This window comes from Alosa pseudoharengus, unplaced genomic scaffold (genome assembly GCF_046254945.1).
Source record: "Alosa pseudoharengus isolate Yale_2024_CS ecotype anadromous, Long Island Sound unplaced genomic scaffold, YU_APseudo_1.1 YU_APseudo_1.1_scf_11, whole genome shotgun sequence".
In the NCBI taxonomy this organism is placed as follows: Eukaryota; Metazoa; Chordata; class Actinopteri; order Clupeiformes; family Clupeidae; genus Alosa; species Alosa pseudoharengus.
The window spans coordinates 35,688,908-35,709,488 of NW_027468576.1; the positions used below are offsets into that span (position 1 = coordinate 35,688,908).

Consider the following 20,581-nt stretch of genomic DNA (forward strand, 5'->3'; position numbering starts at 1 on the left):
AGGCAGTGATGTAGCACATGCTTTTCTCAGTGATTGATTCGGGGTTTTTTCCTCAGTGAGAGGACCTGTGCTGCCGAGAGGTATTCTGCACGCACCTGCTGACAATACAATTGAAACTGTGGATACATTTCTGGATTATCAGTAGACATTATTTTTTTCTGATCAACGGAATTGGATTTAATCTATGCTTCTTGTATCTTAACTTCAGAGCATTCTCCGCTGCCGAGCTCGCATCGCACCGTGTGTCAGACACAATGGATGTTACGGCGACAATCCTGCTCCTCTCGCTAGCTGTCCCGGTACTACTGTCGGCGGACAGCGTGGGCAGCAAGGCGCGAAGCTGCGCTGATGTTCGTCAGTTCTACAGCGGCAAGGGTTTCACGTTAAATGGAGTTCCTCAAAGCGAAATATCTGGTGAGATCACAGGATGGAGTCGGATTTGGGGGCCGGGTGGAAATCATACAGCACTCGGGTGGCGTATTCTATTTGTTCTCTTTGTAATAAGCGCTCACGCCCTCGCCGTCATAGCGGCAGAAAAGGCAGTCACTTGCTGCCGAATATCTCGAGCTCGGTTTTGCCAAACCGTGTTTTTCTGAACGCTTTTAGGCCTGTGCAAAGATATAGCCTACAAATGAGCGTAGTCAAGCTTTTTTGAGTCCGGTGCCAGCATCCTATTTTATTTAGCCTATCTAGTGCAGCTTCTTTAAAACGGTGCTGTGTGTTAACAGTCTGCAGAAAGAAAGAAAAAAACAGTTCAGCATTGCAACCTTATTCTTCATAATTTGCATGTTGTTAATGTAATGTGGTCCCATGCGCCACTACTGCAACTTGCCCGCTCTCAGGTCTGGCCAGATGATTATTGTCTCGAGCACTGTGTCTAGTCTGGTCCATATTATGTCCCTGACTGTTTCACGTCCCAGTAGGTTTTTCTGCATGCAGCTGGCCTCTGCGCCTGTGGCCTGGACTCAGTACTAGAGTGTGTACTGTGCGCGCCTGTGGCCTGGACTCAGTACTAGAATGTCCAATATGAGCGCCTGTGGTCTTAGCTCAGTAGGCTACTACAGTGTCCATAGCAAATGCCTGTGGTCTTAGCTCAGTACTACAGTGTCCATAGCAAACGCCTGGTCTTAGCTCAGTACTACGGTGTCCATAGCAAATGCCTGTGGTCTTAGCTCAGTAGGCTACTACAGTGTCCATAGCAAACGCCTGTGGTCTTAGCTCAGTACTACAGTGTCCATAGCAAACGCCTGTGGTCTTAGCTCAGTACTACGGTGTCCATAGCAAATGCCTGTGGTCTTAGCTCAGTAGGCTACTACAGTGTCCATAGCAAACGCCTGTGGTCTTAGCTCAGTACTACGGTGTCCATAGCAAACGCCTGTGGTCTTAACTCAGTAGGCTACTACAGTGTCCATAGCAAACGCCTGTGGTCTTAGCTCAGTACTACAGTGTCCATAGCAAACGCCTGTGGTCTTAGCTCAGTACTACAGTGTCCATAGCAAACGCCTGTGGTCTTAGCTCAGTACTACAGTGTCCATAGCAAACGCCTGTGGTCTTAACTCAGTACCAGTGTCCATTGCTAGCGCCTGCGGCCTGGGCTCAGTATTTGAGTGTCCTCTGCAGCCTGGACTCAGTATTTGAGTGTCCTCTGCAGCCTGGACTCCGTACTAAGGTGTCCCCTGTTTCCACTGACCTTTGGCATTGTCTCTGAACCATTCAGAGCACCGACAGGGAGCCTGAAGCCTGTGGATGCTAGTGTGCGGTGTTAGCATTTCCTAAAGGTGCTAGTGTGTGGTGCTGCTAACATGACTCCTAAGGAGACTAGGGGCACTAGCACGTCCCTCCCTAATATAGCATATGCCTGTAAGGGATGCTATTGCCTGGCGCTGGCATGTCTCTACTAGCCTACTGTGTGTATTTTCTGTGTGTGCTTCTGTACATACACACACTCTCATAAACACTTACCTTTGGCTGTAGTGTGTGTGAGGAAAACAGAGAGAAAGAGAGGAGAGAGAGAGAGAGAGTGTGTGTGTGTGTGTGAATAACGGCACAGACGGCTTCATCTCTAGGCAACCAATGGTATTCTCAAGGTCACCTCCATCAGCCTCAGCAGCACTGGGAAGTGTGAGATGTAGGAGGACAGTGTGTATGAGTGGGTGTATGAGTGTGTGTGGGTGTGTGATGCAGGAGGGGGAGTGTTGTATAGATATGAATAGGTGTGTGTGTGTGTATAGGTATGCATAGTTGTGTGTGTGTGTCTGTGTGTGTGTGTGTGATGTGTGTGTACAGGTATGAATAGTTGTGTGTGTGTGCAGGTACCATTAGGTGTCTGTGTGTGTGTGTGTGTGTGTGTCTACTGATATGATTAGGTGTGTGAGTGTGTAGTACTCATCCTTAGTGTCTGGCTGCTTGAACAGAGGAAACCTGTAACAGGAGCCGAGCACCATTGTCTGTGAGTGTGGCAGATGGTTTTGTCGAGGGGGGGATGTGTGTGCGTGTGTGTGTGTGTGTGTGTGTGTGTGCATGTGTGTGTCTGTACGTGAGCAGCTGTATGTGGGATGCAGAAGGCAGTTTGTCTGTAAAGGCCAGGGGCGTTTCATGCCGTGCATGTGTGTATGTGTGTGTCTGTACGTGAGCAGCTGTATGTGAGATGATGTCTGTGTGTGTGTGTGTGTGTGTGTGTGTGTGTGTGTGTAGACGCCGGTTTAGGATTAGGCCCTGGGTGTGTTTATATGTAAGTATCAAATGTGGTGTTTTGTCAACACAGTATAACTTACAGTGTGTTTGAGGGGTTGAAGGGATTGGAACGATTGAAAAGATACCTCCCAATAATTACATCAACAGTAATTGACAAGTGTTCTTTGCAGATGCAAACTCTACTTTCCATTTATGAATAAACAATAAAAAAAACTATAAATTAAAATATAGACATCGCAATGGAAATCGAAATTATGCAGTCAGTGGTTTCACAGGAAATTGCATTTGTTTATGTATATGTTTAACATTAGTAGCAGATGCTTTTGCCCAAAACAACATACAGTACACTATATTTTAACCAAGGACCAAACGAAACACACCAGACATGGCTCACACCTCCCTTCAGTATTCCCAGAGAATCTGCACACAGGGTTTCGACTTTGTTTCCAGTTTTTGTAGGCTGGGCTGCCTACAGAGTTTTTTTTACAGTGTCACGGAATAGCCATCTAGCGGATTGTGAGGAGGATGTTTCTTTTGACAACTTTGGTTGGTCTGCTTGTCTGAAAGCAGATAATTGGTTTCACACCGAGGGTTAATCAGCTTAGAGTGGCAGCAGAGGTCAGCACAGTGAAAGTTGGCTAGCTAGACTAGCGGCTATTTGGTTTGACTTGACATGGCAACAAACAGGATTCCCTCAGCTGGGGGTTAGCATTAGCTGTTAGCAACAGTCCTTATGATAAATAGGAAGTCATCAGGGATGGGGATTAGTCAGGGATGGGGATTCTTGATAGGTGATAGTTAGTGGTTGCCTTTGAAGCAGCCTGGAAGTCCAGCGGCCATCCAAAGTCCACCTCACAGGGTAGCCTAGCCAATTAGAGATCAGCCGCCTAATCTCCTCCCCCACGGAGAGGTACACTGTCCACTAACTCCGCGTGCGAGGTCATGCTGTCAGGTGGACCGAGGCTCATGTCCAGACTCGCCAGCCTCCTCGCTGTTAGAGAGGCCAAGGCTGCTGCTGGAACATCCGCCCTGTTCGAAAGCCTGAGGGTGTTCAAAGGAAACCATAGTGTCAACGTTCTCTGAAGAGGCCGTTCGAAACCATCGTTCTTTAAAAGATGCCTTCACTCCAAAGTCATGTCTTACGAGACTGCTCTCTACCATGGCAGCAAGGCAGCAGCCTTCCGTCTCAAACCGTTTAACTCAATAGCTGTTCAACTCAGTAGCCGTTTAACTCAATAGCTGGATGAAGTGTAGAAAATCTAGTGGATCATAGTGTATCAAATCTGGATCAAATGTAGTCATCATGTGCGACAGGCCAAAGACTGACCCAGTTTGAGGCGTACTCTTAAAACAGTCACTTCTGTTCTAGAGGCTACAGCTGAAGCTGTTGTTAAACACACCATGGGGTGGTATGTGTATTAGTAGTGGTGTGGTGTGTGGGGTTGGTGAGGGTAGCCGGTTTGCTAACTGTTGGATTAGGATGTTTTTAAAAACACCACTAATCTGTATTTAATCCCATGAGAGAAACCATCTTTTTGGTGAGTCCTCCTCAACACACACACACATACACACACATGCTAAATCAGTCCTCAACATAAACACACATAGACACACACACACACGCTAAATCAGTGTTCACCACAAACACACACACATTCAAAATTAGTACTCAACGCAAACACATACACATACAACCACTAAATCAGTTCTCAACACAAACACACATGCTTAATCAGTCCTCAGTTCAAACACACACAAACATACACACACACACACACACACACACACACACACACACACACACACACACACACACACACACACACACACACACACACACACTAAATCAATATTCAACACAAACACACACACACACATTTGTTGGTCAAGCAGTCAGAAAGGTCCCCAAAATCCACAACTGATCTATAAATGTGTTTGTCAATCTGTAAATAAATCTAACGCTGTTTACATCTGTAAATAGCAATATATTTATTAGTGAATCATCAAAACATTTGTAAATCATTAAACATGTTTGTGAATCATGTAAATAAAGGAACTAATCTATAGAAAACACACACACACACACACACACACACTTAATGAAGGGTTTATGGCATGTGACAGGTGAGATTTCTGACCTCGGACTCTGGAGTAGTAACCTTGTGTTAACATGATCTAAACATGACCCCCTCACACATACAGACATACACCACAGTTGGCGTAAGAGTATTACACTTTCACTAATACACACCTCGGCGTCGCTAATCTCAGGGACACGCCTTAATCCTTCTGTGAGTGTGTATGTGTGTGTCTGGTGTCCCCCACTGGATATGTAGTGACAGCCACTAGTACAATAAAATGGCCCAGGAAGTGTAGGACACTGAGGTGTGCGAGCGAGTGTGTTTGTGTGTGTGTGTGTGTGTGTGTGTGTGTATGAGAGTGAGAGGGGAGACACAGCAAGACAGCAAGAGAATGTAAGAAAGAGAGTGTGTGTGTGTGTGTGTTTGAGAGAGAGGGAGAGAATGTGTGTTTGTGTGTGTGAAAGATGTAGCTTGCTAAGTGGCGGCGGTACTAGATCTGAATCATGTAGGGCAGTGAGCCCCCCCCCTTAAAAGGAGGCCAGCTGTCATTGTGATTTGGTTTTTAGAGGGGGTGATGTGTGTGTGTGTGGGGGTGGGGTGCATGGGGTGGGGGTTGTGGTGTGTATGGTATGTGCTCAGGGATGTAGTGTGAGCGTGTGTTCATGTGCTACAGTGTCCTATTGTGTTACTGATACAGCGCTCACAAAATCAGGATTTAAAAACCTGATCTATGTGTCCTGATCTAGACTACTAATAGTGGTCTTGTTTGTGTGAGCTTGTCTTTCTCTCTCTGTGTGTGTAACAGTTCTGGGCTAACTCAACCCCCAATCCAACCCAATCCAACTCACCCAGCCCAACCCACCCAACTCAACCCAACCCAACCCAATCCAATCCAATTCAACTCACCCAGCCCAACCCAACCCAACTTAACCCAATCCAACTCAACCCACACAACCCACCCAACCCAACCCAACTCAACTCAACCCAACCCAACTTAACCCAACCCAACTCAACCCAACCCAATCCAACCCAACTCAACCCACCCAACCCAACTTAACCCGACACAACCCAACCCAACCCAACTCAACCCACCCAACCCACCCAACCCAACCAAACCCAACCAAACTCAGCGTAATCCACCCACCCAACCCAATTTAGCCAAATCCACCCAACTCAACCCAACCCAACTCAACCAACCCAACTCAGCCTAATCCAACTTCAACCCAATCCATCCTGACCCAACCCAACTCAATCTAATATAACCCTACCAAACCCAACTCAATCTAATCTAACCCTACCCAACTCAACCCAACCCAGCTCAATCTAATCTAACCCTACCCAACTCAACCCAACTCAATTTAATCTAACCCTACCCAACCCTAGAGAATGTAATGTAAGGAGGATGCTGAGCTGACCGCACAAATGGGTGGTGTGCAGTAGGGGCTGCACACCAAGCCGACGGACAGATGTCTGATAACATCTGGTTAGTCGAGGAGCATCTGTAGCTCCAATTGGTGTCTGGTTAGTCGATGAGCATCTGTAGCTGCAATTGGTGTCTGGTTAGTCGATGAGCATCTGTAGCTGCAATTGGTGCAGTGTGTGCGGCACCACCATCTCGACAGACCTTTATCGGCTTGTTTACAGCTGATTTAACATGTTGAATTTGACGTCTGGGCCATTGGGAAAAGATTTGCTCAGATTGGTTGTTAAGCTTCCCTAATTGTTGCCTAAGTAGCACAGTGTAATCATCAGATATGCCAATATGGAAAACAGTGTTGGGAAAGTTACTTTAAAAAATTTATTCCACTATAGATTACAGAATACATGCCCTAAAATGTATTTTGGAACGTATTCCTAAAATTTACTCAAATTGAGTAACGTATTTTGAATACATTGGATTACATCAGCATTGTATTATATTTCATCAGCAGTGGATTAAACAGTTATGTGGAGTTATGTGAAGTTGTAAGACCCATAGTGTCAACAACAACCCACAACCTGCTTTAGATGGATTGATATATACAGTAAGCATATGTGCTATGAAACTGTTAACCTCATTGTGTCAAAGAAACTACAATAGACATTTTTAATGAATTTCAACAGCACAAGGGGAGTTACATGCCTTTTTGCAGAACAACGTCAAGAAACGAGAACCTTTACTGGCCTAAAACATGCTGGCTGGATATAGGCCTTATAGGTCTATAACAACACCAATTTTAAATTCTACATTCCCTGAGAGGTTTGTCATTTAGGCTATCAATATAATCAGAGGGAAAGAGAAAGGAGCACACACACACACACACACACACACACACACACACACACACACACACACACACACACACACACACACAACCAGGCTATCAATATAATCAGAGGGAAAATGAAAGGAGCCACCAGAGAGATACATAGGCTACATGTACCCAACCCAATCTAATCTAATTCTAGCCAACACAACCCAATCTAATCTAATTCTACCCAACCCAACCCAATCTAATCTAATTCTAGCCAACACAACCCAATCTAATCAAATTCTACCCAACACAACCCAACTTAATATAACTCTACTCAACACAACCCAACTTGATATAACTCTACTCAACCCAACCCAACTTAGTATAACTCTACTCAACCCAACTTAATATAGCTTTACTCAACCCAACCCAACTTCATATAACTCTACTCAACCCAATCCAACCCAGCCCAGCCCAACTCTACCCAACCCAGCCTAATCTAATTCAATCATTCCAACCCAACCACAATTCATTTCCCCATAGTTTACGGATGTGTGGGGATGGAGGAGAAAGTATGAAGGATGAGCAGGCTCAACCTAACCCCTACTCCTCTCCTCTCAAGCGTGCTCTCAACCCTCCAGCATTCTGGGTCACGGCCTACTAATGCCACCCACCACACCAGCCTCCAGACATGCCACTTAAAGCTCAAACAACGCACACACACACACACACAAACACACATACACACGCACGCATGCACGCACACTCTAACACACACACACACACACACACACACACACACACACACACACACACACACACACACACACACACACAAACACTCTTACACTAGCACACACACACACACATACACATACATATACCGGTCACACACAAAACATACACATAAACAGGTCAAACACACAAACACTGACACCAACATGCATGCACACACACACACACACATCAGCATTTGTAGGTAGAAGTGTGTGTGTGTGTGTGTGTGTGCATGCGTGCGTATGTGTTTGTATTGGGAGGAGTTTTGTGCCCTAATTGGCAGATGAGTGTGTGAGCTGCCTAGGGCTGGCTGCTCTCTCAGCCGACTGGTGACTGTTGACCGTCAGAAGGAGGGCACACACACACACACACACACACGCACGCACGCACATGCACACACACACACTGTGAGAAGGAGGGAAAAATGGCAAAGAGGATAAACTTTCAGAAAATGATAACTTGTACGCTAGATCTGGGGATCGTCTGTGTACGTGTCATGTATTCATGTTTTTCTTTCACCTTTTTCATTTACATTATTAGTATTAGCCACTGTACAACTGTACACTGTAGGCCACTGTACAAACTATTACTATTTAGAATATACAGTGCTGTGCATAAGTTAAGACATTTATATATAATGTATTTATTTACAATACATGATGCATTAAAAATAATTTATGTCCTATTTTTTTTTTAATTAAGGCATTAAGACAAAAGACAAAATATGTTTTTATTCCTCCCTTTAGTCAATTTCAGCATGGGTGTCTTAACTTTTGCACAGCACTGTATAAACTATATAGACTTCTCTTTCATGCCATTACACTGTATTGGTGCTGTGCAAGTCGAATTGAGTGACGCTGGCTTGATTCTCACGGTTTTAAGCTAACTTAGTAGCGTTGTTGTGCATGGTGCATAAGAATATGTGGGTGAAATTAATTATATTTCCCATGTCATTTGGTAAAATAAATGGTCAAAAATTCGAAGAAAATCTATCTTGGATTATAGCAGATAAGTGTCTTGTATATCTATAATTTTGATGAGCTCTACAGGAATTACAAACTATCTCAGATGTAAATGCTTGCGTATCCTATTACTCAAATTCAATTAAACCCACCAATAGGCTAGCTAGACCTTAGTTTCACAGCCTAGGTATGTTAGCAACACAGGGCTTGAAAGAATTGCCTGTATCACAAACAAAAACGAAACAATGCGTGGATTTATCTGGGAATAGGCTACTGAAGGTAGGGGCGAGCTATCTCGCTGGCGTGTTTAATTTGGTTCCTTGGTTAACATAATGTAGGCTACGTTTTTTGCACAAAATTGCGTCTGCTAATAAACTTAAACATAAACACAAACAAGCGTGATCTCCTGTGGAATCCCTGACTGCGCCTTCAACGTTAGCCTACTATTATTTGTTGACATGAAACCTGAACGAACGGCAGCTGTTCCTGAAGTTCACTTGCGTCTATTTTTTTTTTTAATTAGGCAACTTTTTTTGCAGTGGCGCTTGAATTCCAGGAGCGGCGCTGCACCGCTGATGAATACATTGTAGGGGAAACACTGGTGTCAGTTTTATACAATACAAGTGAACAAAGTTGAATCTAATCTAATTTAATGTATCTACATATATATCTGTGTGTGTGTGTGTGTGTGTGTGTGTGTGTGTGTGTGCAGGTGAGCACCTGCGTGTGTGTCCTCAGGGCTACACGTGTTGTACCAGTGCCATGGAGGAGACGCTTGTGGCTTTGAGTCGCCGAGAGCTGGAGGGGCTTGTGAGAGAGGCGGGGAGATCCATCCAGGCTACGCTCAACGCACAGTACCGCAGCTTCGACAGTGAGTACACACTCACACTCACACACACACACACACACACACACACACACACACACACACACACACACACACACACACACACACACACACGCTGATGAGAGAGGCGGGGAGATCCATCCAGGCTACGCTGGATGAAGAATCTACAGATACAAACATTGATGGAAGTATGTTACACACTTAGACATATCTGATCAATCACAGAGTAGGTAAACATGGCATCGTCATTTCCAGATGGATATACTACCTATTATTGCAAAAATGTACACGCATGCACACACACACACACACACACACACACACACACACACACACACACACACACACACATACACAAACACATACCCTGATGAGAGAGTCGGGGAGATCTTTACAGGCTTCGCTCAACGCACAATATTGCAGCTGCACACACAGACACATGCTGATGAGAGAGGCATGGAGATTCATACAGGCTACGTTCAACAGACAACACCCTAGCTTAGACAGTGACACACACACACACACACACACACACTGGTGAGAGAGGCAGGGGGATTCATTCGGGCTATGGTCAATGCACAGCCAAACACACACACACACACACACACACACACACACACACACACACACACACACACACACACACTCACTGACCAGTTGTCTTGCTAACTTTCCTCTAGCATACTTTTTGGAGCTGCTGGACGGTTCTGAGCGCTGGCTGGAGTCGGAGTTCCCGGAGGCTGTGGGCGGGCTCTACGAGCGGAACGCGGGACTGTTCCGTGATCTCTACGGAGACCTGCGGCGGTTCTACCGCGGTACCCCGCTGAGCCTGGACGAGGCGCTGGACGACCTCTGGACTCGGCTGCTGGAGCGCCGCATCAAGGCCACGCCCAACATCACCATGGCGACCGACGGCCTGACGGACGACTTCCTGGAGTGCGGCGTGAAGCAGGCGGAGGCCCTGCAGCTGTACGGAGAGGCCCCGCGCCAGATGAAGGCGGCGCTGGTCCGGACGCTCATCACCGCGCGCGCGTTCACACAGGCCCTGACCAGCGCAGGAGAGGTGGTCCGCAAAGTCTCACAGGTACCCGCCCCATCGGAGTGTGTGTCTGTGTGTGTGTGTGCCTGTGTGTGTGCGTGTGTGTGTGTGAGCGCGCGCGTTCACACAGGCCCTGACCAGCGCAGGAGAGGTGGTCCGCAAAGTCTCACAGGTACCCGCCCCATCGGAGTGTGTGTCTGTGTGTGTGTGTGCCTGTGTGTGTGCGTGTGTGTGTGTGAGCGCGCGCGTTCACAAAGGCCCTGACCAGCGCAAGAGAGGTGGTCCGCAAAGTCTCACAGGTACCCGCCCCGTTGGAGTGTGTGTGCGTATGTGTGTGTGAGCGTGTGCGTTCACACAGGCCCTGACCAGCACAGGAGAGGTGGTCCGCAAAGTCTCACAGGTACCCGCCCCATCGGAGTGTGTGTCTGTGTGTGTGTGTGCCTGTGTGTGTGCGTGTGCGTGTGTGTGTGTGAGCGCGCGCGTTCACACAGGCCCTGACCAGCGCAGGAGAGGTGGTCCGCAAAGTCTCACAGGTACCCGCCCCATCGGAGTGTGTGTCTGTGTGTGTGTGTGCCTGTGTGTGTGCGTGTGTGTGTGTGAGCGCGCGCGTTCACAAAGGCCCTGACCAGCGCAAGAGAGGTGGTCCGCAAAGTCTCACAGGTACCCGCCCCGTTGGAGTGTGTGTGCGTATGTGTGTGTGAGCGTGTGCGTTCACACAGGCCCTGACCAGCACAGGAGGTGATCCACAGGTAGCGGCCCTCGGTGTGTGTGTGTGTGTGTGTGTGTGTGTGTGTGTGTGTGTGTGTGTGTGTGTGTGTGTGTGTGTGTGTGTGTGTGTGTATGTGTGTGTGTGTGTGTGTGTGTGTGTGTATGTGTGTATGTGGCCTCATTTGCATTTTTTGGGCTAGGACTGTAGTTTATACTTGTATATGTATGTATGTACACTACAGTATATATGTATTTGTGCTTGTTTAGTGGGGTATATATTTATATAGATAGATAGGTAAATAGTCTACTGTCCTAGGTTTATCCGGGTGTGAAATGTTTTTGCTTTTTCCCGTGAATCAGAGTGAGCGCCATTATACAGTTCAGTTACGCATTCAACCCCTTCTGTTTATGACACATCCCTGGTTCTGTTTAAAACTGCTGGAAATGTGGGCTGGTATATGTGGTGGTAGAAAAAACGCTCCCAATGCCATGAAGTGATGGTTTCTGCTGCAAATGCCAGATATTATTAGCACTGATGAGAGCTGTGAGACTGTGCTCACCCCAGAAGTACTGTAGGCTGTTGTTTTGATTAGTGTCTGGATGAAGCTTATGTAACAATGTTGATGAAATATCAGTCTCTTGTACTGGGTCTCAGGATAGCCGCTTTCTCAAAACAGTTGGCTCAGTGCTATTCAACTTCATCACACAAATTTGGACGGCTTTGTGCTTTGTGTATAACACCCATAATATCTGCTGTGCTGCGGTGTTATTATTATCAAATGTTTGAATCATGTTTTTGGACCTGCTTAATTTGTGTCCTATATTTAGAAAAATGTGTGTGTGTGTGTGTGTGTGTGTGTGTGTGTGTAGGTTCCCCTGAGTGCTGAGTGTAATCGCGCCATTATGAAGCTGGTGTATTGTGGTCAGTGCCGTGGGCTGGGCGGTCTGAAGCCGTGTCCTAACTACTGCAGTAACGTCATGAAGGGTTGCCTCGCCAACCAAGCTGACCTGCAGGCAGAGTGGGAAAGCCTGATTGGTGAGCACAACACACACACACCACACACACACACCCACACACACACACACACACACCTACACACTCACACATACACACACACACACACACACACACACACACACACACACACACACACATACACACACGCATACACAGACAAGTTAAGTAAGCAATAAACCGTTAATCATACAGACCAAATTATGTATGACATTCAAAATGAATGGGGTGATTTATATAATAAACACATATAATAATGAATTATAGTTATTTATACATTATAATCTTTGCTGAGAAACATTTTGTGGAATATATCAGTGGTCGGTCCATATGATTTTAACCTACCAGTATTTTCATGTCCTTACACACACTCTCGTTTTCTCTTTTTTTCCCTCTCTCCCTCTCCCTCCCTCTCTCCCTCTCTCCCTCTCCCAATTTCAATTACATTTTTCAGTTCAATGAGCTTTATTGGCCTGACTGTAAGTGTTGCAATGTTGCCAAAGCAGTAGTTACATCTCTGTCCCTCTATCCTCCTCTAACCCAGACGCTCTGCTCGAGGTGGCCGCTAGCTTCGGAGCGTCTCCAGGCCTGGACTCGGCTCTCTTCTCCATCCCAGTGCGCATCTCCGAAGGACTGCTCAGCCTCCAGGACGGCATGGATACTTTCAGAAGCAAGGTCTGACAACTTTATTCCCTCACACACACACTCACACACACACACACATGTACACACACACACACACACACGCACATGTACACACACACACACACACACACACACACACACACACACACACACACACACACACACACACATGTACACACACACACACATGTACACACACACACACACACACACACACACACACACACATGTACACACACACACACACACACGCACATGTACACACACACACACACACACACACACACACACATGTACACACACACACACACACACGCACATGTACACACACACACACACACACATGTACACACACACACACACACACACACACACACACACACACACACAGTCTCAAATAAAGTCTGGTATCATCACATTTTCACACACTCACTCATTCAGACGGGATCGTGCACTCATTAAGACTCATCAGTTGAATGTTTGTGTGTGTGTGTGTGTGTGTGTGTGTGTGTGCGTGTGTGTGTGTGTGTGTGTGTGTGTGTGTGTGTGTGTGTGTGTGTGTGCAGGTCTGGCAGGCGTGTGGGACTCCAACAGTAGAACCGACTGAGAGTGCAGGCTCTGAAGACAGGAGGAAGAGGAGCATCACAGTCCTGCATTACAAATCCAGCTCCACTGCTGCTGTTCGTCTGGAAGTGCAGGTGTGTGTAGCATGTGTGTAGAATGTGCATCTGCATGTGTGTGTGTGTGTGTATATGTCTGTGTCTATGCGTGTACGTGTGTGTGTGTGTGTGTGTGTGGATGCATGTCTCTGTGTGTGTGTGTGTGTGTGTTTGTAATGTCTGTGTGTTTGCGTGAATATGTTTCTAATGTGTGTGTGTGTGTGTGTGTGTGTGTGTGTGTGTGTGTGTGTTTGTAATGTCTGTGTGTGTGATGTCTGTCTCTCTGTTTGTGTGTGTGTGTGTGTGTGTGTGAGTGTAATGTCTGTCTCTCTCTCTGTCTCTGTGTCATATCTGTTTCTCTCTCTCTCTCTGTGTGTGTGTGTGTGTGTGTGTGTGTGTGTGTGTAGGTGTCAGATGTGTCCAGTAAGCTGAAGGAGATGCTGCAGTTCTGGCTGCAGCTTCCAGCCGCCCTCTGCAAGAGCAAAGCTGCCAGCAGCACCGACAGGTGTTGGAACGGCAACACTAAGGCCAGGTAGAGTCAGGTGTTTTCTCTCTCTCACACACACAGACACACATAAATGAACACACCACTGAAAGAGGGGCTGTGGTCTCAGAGATGCAACTGATTGGTTTACCTCAGGGGGTGTGGTCTCGGAGCTGTTTCTAATTGGTTTACTTGAGGGGGGTTTAGTCTCAGAGCTGCAGCTGATTGGTTTACATGAGGGGGTGTGGTCTCAGAGCTGCAGCTGATTGGCTCGGCTGTGGTTGGTCTTCAGGTACCTGCCGGAGGTGATGGGCGACGGCCTGGCCAGCCAGATCAACAACCCTGAGGTGGACGTGGACATCACCAAGCCGGACATGAGCGTCCGGCAGCAGATCATGCAGCTGAAGATCACCACCAGTCGCCTGCTTACTGCTCTTAGTGGACAGGATGTGGACTTCCAGGACAACAGTAAGCACCAGCGACTAGTTATGTATGTGCAGTGTGTGCTCAGTTGTGTAGATAGATAGATAGATAGATAGATAGATAGATACTTTATTGATCCCCAGGGGAAATTCAAGGATGTATGTGCAGTATATGCGTGTTTTGATGTGTGTGTTGCAGTTATTTGTGAGTTGTGTCTGTTTTTATGTGTGTATGATGATTTGTAATGTGATGGTTGTTTTAGTTTTGATGAGTATACTTTGATGTGTGTGTGGTTATGTATGTTTTGATGTGTGTGTGGTTGTCTGTGTTTTGATATGTGTTTTTTCTTCTTCTAATGTGCTTTCTTGCCCTGTCACCAGGTGATGACATCAGCGGTTCAGGAAGTGGTCTGTGCTTGGGCCAGGCCTGTGTCCACTCTCGGGTGCTGGTCTCCAGGGGCAACCGGCCAAGGTACTACACCCCTGAGAACAAGAGAGTGAAAGGAACAGCCAATCAGGGCCTTCCGTGTAACAACCTCCTCCTGCTCTCATTGGCCAGCGTGGTGCTGCTCAGGCGGTAATGGGCAGGCCTTTGGAGGGCCAGGACTGTTTTTTTAGTTTCCATGTCAGCGAGGGTTTTTTAGTTCCCACGGTGGGATAGGTGTGTGGGGGGCGGGTGGGGTGGGGTGGGGGTCCTGACGTATCCCAAACGGAGGCTGGGGAAATGAAAGGCTCTGACTGAGACGGTGATGGAGAAACGTCTCTTACAGTGACTGAGAGTGAAGAGTGTTTTTTTACTTCATGATAATGTAACAATGTTTCGTGACATCTAACCATTCTCTGTTTTTACTGATCTGTACATTTTACTGTTAATATACCCCCTCCCCACACACACCAGATTACCAGATTGTTTTTTTCATACACACACACACACACACACACACACACACACACACACACACCTGGCTCTAGCACACCTGAGTCTAACACTAAGCAGATATTCACACAGCAGGTGTTGAGTCTGTCATTCACATTAGGCAGGTATCGACTCACCTGAATCTAACACTGATGTTAGACAGGTACTGACACCTGACCCCCTGATTTGATTCTATAGTCTATCTGATAGTGGTCATCAGTCCCTGAGGTAGATGATGCTGGTCTAGCTGTTAGTGGTGCAGTGGTGGTCGGGATACTAGTCTAGCTGGTCCAGTGGCCACACACACACACACACCACATACACACCCCAATCCACACACACACCCTAACGCACACATAGATACACACACATAGATACAGACACTTTGTGACATTCCATGACACACATTTCTATACACCTTTGGCTGCTAATGGATCTACACAAGAAGGAATGTGAGTGAAAGTACACTACATCTGACACATGTGAGTGTGTATGTTTAAGGCTGACAGTGAAAGTACATTACATCTGACACATGTGAGTATGTATGTTTAAGGGTATCAGTGAAAGTACACTACATCTGACATGTGTGAGTGTGTATGTTTAAGGCTGCCAGTGAAAGTACACTACATCTGACACATGTGAGTGCGTATGTTTAAGGCTGTCAGTACACTACATCTGACACATGTGAGTGTGTATGTTTAAGGGTATCAGTGAAAGTACACTACATCTGCCACATGTGAGTGTGTATGTTTAAGGGTGTCAGTGAAAGTACACTACATACAATGTGTTTATATGTTTGTGTGTTAAGGCCGTCAGTGAAAATACAGCACATCTGACACCCCTGCTGAAAAAAACAGCTTGAACCAGACTGTTGGAGCTTGTTAACCAGCTTGACCACCCTATGATGGTTGATCTGCTAGACCAGCAAAACTCTTGTGAAAACATACCTTCAGCTGGTTTACCCAGTTTACGATGGTAATTTAGTTGGTTTTGCTTGTTCCACCACCTCAAGCTGGTCATTTTAGTTGGTGTTGATGGTCTACATTGTTGGTTTAACTGGCCATGCCAGCTTATGTCGGTCATTCTAGCAAACCAGCATGACCATCTTACACCAACAATGTCAAGCTTGGTAGGCTGGTCACCAGCATGACCATCTTACACCAGCTTTATCCCACACGACAGGCTGGTCACACCAGCATGACCAGCTTCCTCAGATGGTCACGCCAGCATGTCCACCTGGTGGCCCAACCAGCTACACCAGCAAGAGTTGGACCAGGTAAAACCAGCTACCCGCAAAAGTTGTTTTCTAGCTGTTTTTTTCAGCAGGGACGTGAGTGTGTATGTGTGTGTTTAAGGGTATCTGTGAAAGTACACTACATTGTGTGTGTGTGTGTAGGTGTTTAAGAACCAGGTAGTGCTTTTATTACTTCTGTTGTCTCCTGTCAGGCATCCACTTGAGAGGTCTTACACTGTTCTACTAAGACACACACAAACACCCAAGAGCAGTGCACGCACGCGCACACACACACACACACACAAGGAAGCCCAAAGCACTCAGAGCAAGATGAAAGACATTGCATATTTGTTTCTTGCTGCAACTAGGCCAGTCCTAAACACACACATACACACACAGGACTGTCTTCCTTCAACACATCACATTATATTTATTCTTTTATCCAAAGCGATTTACAGAAATGAGGAATAACATTTGAGCAACAATGCTTAGGCAACGATTAATACTACATCAATCAATATTACTACCAGTGCATGAGAGTGTGTAGAAATATCTAATTACTAGCCAAAGTGTAGTCGAAGGAGAACGTGCTAGAGGAAGAGGGAAGTTGCGGAGGACAGAAAGGAAGTGCATGTTAGTTGTGTTGGGTTGTTAGAAGTGTAAGGAGAAGAAAAGTTGGATCCTCAAGAGCTTGTTGAAGATAGAGATGCCCCTGCTCTGGTAGCCAGTGGAGCTCAATGAACAGCGGGGTAACGTGGGCTCTTTTTGGTTGTGGGACAGCATGTGAAAACCAGAGACACCACTACTTTGTGGATAATTTGTAGAGGTTTCACCGCATGGAGTGGAAGGTGATGTAGTATTAGACACACGCTCACAGACACAAGCCTGTTTCTCTCTGACACATACACACACACAGGTCTGCCTCTCTCTGTGACACACACACACACACACAGGCCCACTGCAGGAAGTGAACTCTGAATGTTTGTCCACACAATGGGACATGTTATGTTCTGTCATAACTGTTGCAGATGTTTGGTGTCTGTCAATGTGTTTGTTAATATTAGGACATTTTAAAAAAACATGTCTGCCTACGTGTCATTTTTCCTCCAGCTTGGTTGTTTCATGAAGCAGCTGAAGACTGGACAAGCCTGCATCTCATCCAATCCAGACCAGTCCTTACAGTTTACGCTCCTCAGGTTGACGATATAGAATCCATGTTCATGTCCTGACTAAACACTACAAACAACTTGAGTGTGTTTACAAGTTCCCTGTGTTTCACAAAACAGTGTCTTTGTGGTCGCGAGCAGTTTTCAAAAATGCGTTTTACAAATCTGGACTAACAGCGCCATCTGCTGTTTGAAAGCTCAACCTTTCTAAGTCCTAACACAACACGTCACACGATTGACAAGTATTTGCTGTGCAGAGCAACCACCCTCCAGACACCTGCAGTTTATAAACATTACTGTGATTAAGTTTGACTCTGTCTCACTCTCAGATTCCTGTGAGGACAAACATGGCTGAGCACAAACGGGAACTTTATTAATGATGTAATTAAATGTAGCTGTAGTTCTCTGTGGGGTCGTACATCGGGGTCTTTGGAGGATGCTTGGGCAGGCCGCTCTGACCCTTGGCTCCCGCGCTCCGGCCCTTGGACTGGTTCCCTGAGGCGAGTCGTTTCTCGGCCCACTTCTGAGACAGCGCTGTGGAGATGAACACAGGCAAACACACTTAGCAATCCCATAGTCACACTCACAGCATTCCCATTCCTATACACACAGTATTCCCATAATCTCAGCATTCATATAAACAGTATTCCCATACCATAGCATTACAAACACAGAATTCCCATAACATAGCATTCCCATAACCACAGCCCACTTATGACCACACCATTCCATGAGGATTTCCTGATTGACATGTGTTTGTGACTCTCTCCCTCTCTCTCTGTGTGTATGTGTGTGTGTGTTTGGCAGCCTCCCATCTCCCTACCCTTCCGTTTTTTGTTTAGCTTCTCTACAATCATCTTCTTCTTGAAGTGGGCCTGCATCTGGGTGATCAGGGACGGCTGCTCTGGCGTCTTCACTGAAGCCTCTGTAGATGACAGTGCTGTTACTGTAGTCCACCTTGCGCTCTCACCCCTCTAACCTAATCCTAACCGTAACCTAACCCTAACCTAGCCTAACCATTACCGTAACCTAACCCTAATCTAGCCTAATCCTAACCGTAACCTAACCCTAACCTAGCCTAATCCTAACCTAACCCTAACCTAACCTAGCCTAACCCTAACCTAACCTAACCTGTACCTTGCCTAACATAGCCTACCCGCAATCTAGCATAACCCTAACCTTACCTAACTTAGCCTACCCGCAATCTAGCATAACCCTAACCTTACCTAACTTAGCCTACCCGCAACCTAGCATAACCCTAACCTTGCCTAACCATAACCTCGCCCACCAGTTACCTAGCCTAACCCTAACCTTGCCTAAATCTAACCAAGCCTAACCCTAACCCTCTAAACTAACCCTAACCTACCCTACCCCTCTAAACTAACCCTAACCTAACCCTAACCCTCTAAACTAACCCTAACCTACCCTAGGCCAACTGCTCACATCTCTGTTACTGCAGTCTGCCCTGTTCTTCTTCTAACCTACAAACTATAGCCTACCTACTAATCATAGCACAGGCCAACTCTCTAGTCCTAGCATTGGCCAGCTGTCCCGAAAGCAACATTCATCCACACACACTCATCTTATTGACTATCATTAACTGGTACTCAGCCATCGCATACTACATGTTTACTTTTATTGACTATCATTAACTGGTATTTAGCTATCAGATACTCCAGGTTTACTCTTACTGACTACCATTAGCTGGTACATAGCCATCTTACTCTTAATGTTGCCTGTGTTTTCTCTTTGTGGGTCACTCTCCAGTGTGTCACTAGGCTCACTGTGATCTTGACCTGCCGGAAGCAAACGAAACACGCACATGACAACAGCACCTAAGCACCTCACACACACACTAGCCTCATACCCATAATGCCTTTTACACACACACTACATATCTCTTGACACCTCCCTCAACTTGAGGTGTGTGTTTGTGTACGTGTCTGTACAGGTCTGGGTTTTTTGCTCCTGTAAAAAATGAGGCCTGTGTGTGTGTGTGTGTGTGTGTGTGTGTCTAGTGGCCTGATGTCTTTGCTCTGTGTGGTCATTCAGTAGCCTGGGAACACCCAAACCTTCACAATTGTACAATTTAGAGTGGGTCTGGAAAAGGTTAATTGACTTATGACTTCCAGTAGGGGCGTAACTAGCAGTGAAATTAAACTTAAATTCTTCAATTCCAAAGAAATACACGTCCATGCCGGATTAGCGATTGTATTTCAGTGCCTATGTTTTATGGACATTGGAAATGGGCTCTTGGCCAGATTGACTTGCAGAGCAAATCCCAAATTTGCCGAAAGGTTGTATGGGTATTCCCAGGCTAGTCATGCAGGTGTGACACTGAGCCAACGGGTGCCTGTAGCACTACTCACCACCAGGGGGCCCCTATAGGCCTCCCATCTGCTAACCAGTGCCACATGATGTGGCTCACAACCATACTAGGGCTGGCAGGAAATACTCTTCACAAACCTTTAACAGATCAACTCAAAATCATAACCATAACCACCCTTCGTGCCTCTGTAGGCGTTACCAATGGCTTGTCTGCTAGAAGCTCCCGCGCATCTGAAAGCGCTAGCAATGGCTTGTCTGCTAGCAGCCCCTGCACCTCCATGCTTCCTGAAGATCCTACACTGTCGGAACCAGGACGTTACTGAGCAGCTCTGGGAAGAGGTGATCCACCAAAGACCTGCAGCCTCCCAAA

At 46.4% G+C, this 20,581-nt stretch overlaps 2 protein-coding genes across 2 annotated transcripts in view; one reads left to right on the forward strand and one right to left on the reverse strand.

The window, feature by feature from the left end:
- Nucleotides 1-217: 217 nt before the first annotated feature.
- Nucleotides 218-15,148, forward strand: gpc1a (glypican 1a). The gene is made up of 9 exons (XM_076279069.1): nt 218-414; nt 9,461-9,619; nt 10,276-10,679; nt 12,213-12,378; nt 12,902-13,032; nt 13,569-13,700; nt 14,069-14,193; nt 14,438-14,613; nt 14,949-15,148. The coding sequence occupies exons 1-9, from the start codon at nt 255-257 to the stop codon at nt 15,146-15,148; spliced, it is 1,653 nt and encodes a 550-aa protein (XP_076135184.1). The 5' UTR covers nt 218-254.
- A 3,083-nt stretch (nt 15,149-18,231) lies between these two features.
- ankmy1 (ankyrin repeat and MYND domain containing 1) overlaps nt 18,232-20,581 on the reverse strand; it is a 16,742-nt gene continuing 14,392 nt past the window's right edge. The window contains exons 17-18 of the mRNA XM_076275469.1: nt 19,608-19,679; nt 18,232-18,417 (exon numbers count right to left, since the gene is read on the reverse strand). Coding sequence (XP_076131584.1) covers nt 18,269-18,417; nt 19,608-19,679 — 221 coding nt within the window. The 3' untranslated portion in view covers nt 18,232-18,268. The remainder of the gene's footprint in view (nt 18,418-19,607; nt 19,680-20,581) is intronic.

What these genes read in the sequence shown, in the direction of transcription:
- gpc1a (XM_076279069.1), top strand. Translation starts at nt 255, where the DNA reads ATGGATGTTACGGCGACAATCCTGCTCCTCTCGCTAGCTGTCCCGGTA. An exon ending in TGGTCCGCAAAGTCTCACAG is followed by an intron (nt 10,680 to 12,212) that starts GTACCCGCCCCA and finishes GTGTGTGTGTAG; the next exon opens with GTTCCCCTGAGTGCTGAGTG. An exon ending in TGTGGACTTCCAGGACAACA is followed by an intron (nt 14,614 to 14,948) that starts GTAAGCACCAGC and finishes CCCTGTCACCAG; the next exon opens with GTGATGACATCAGCGGTTCA.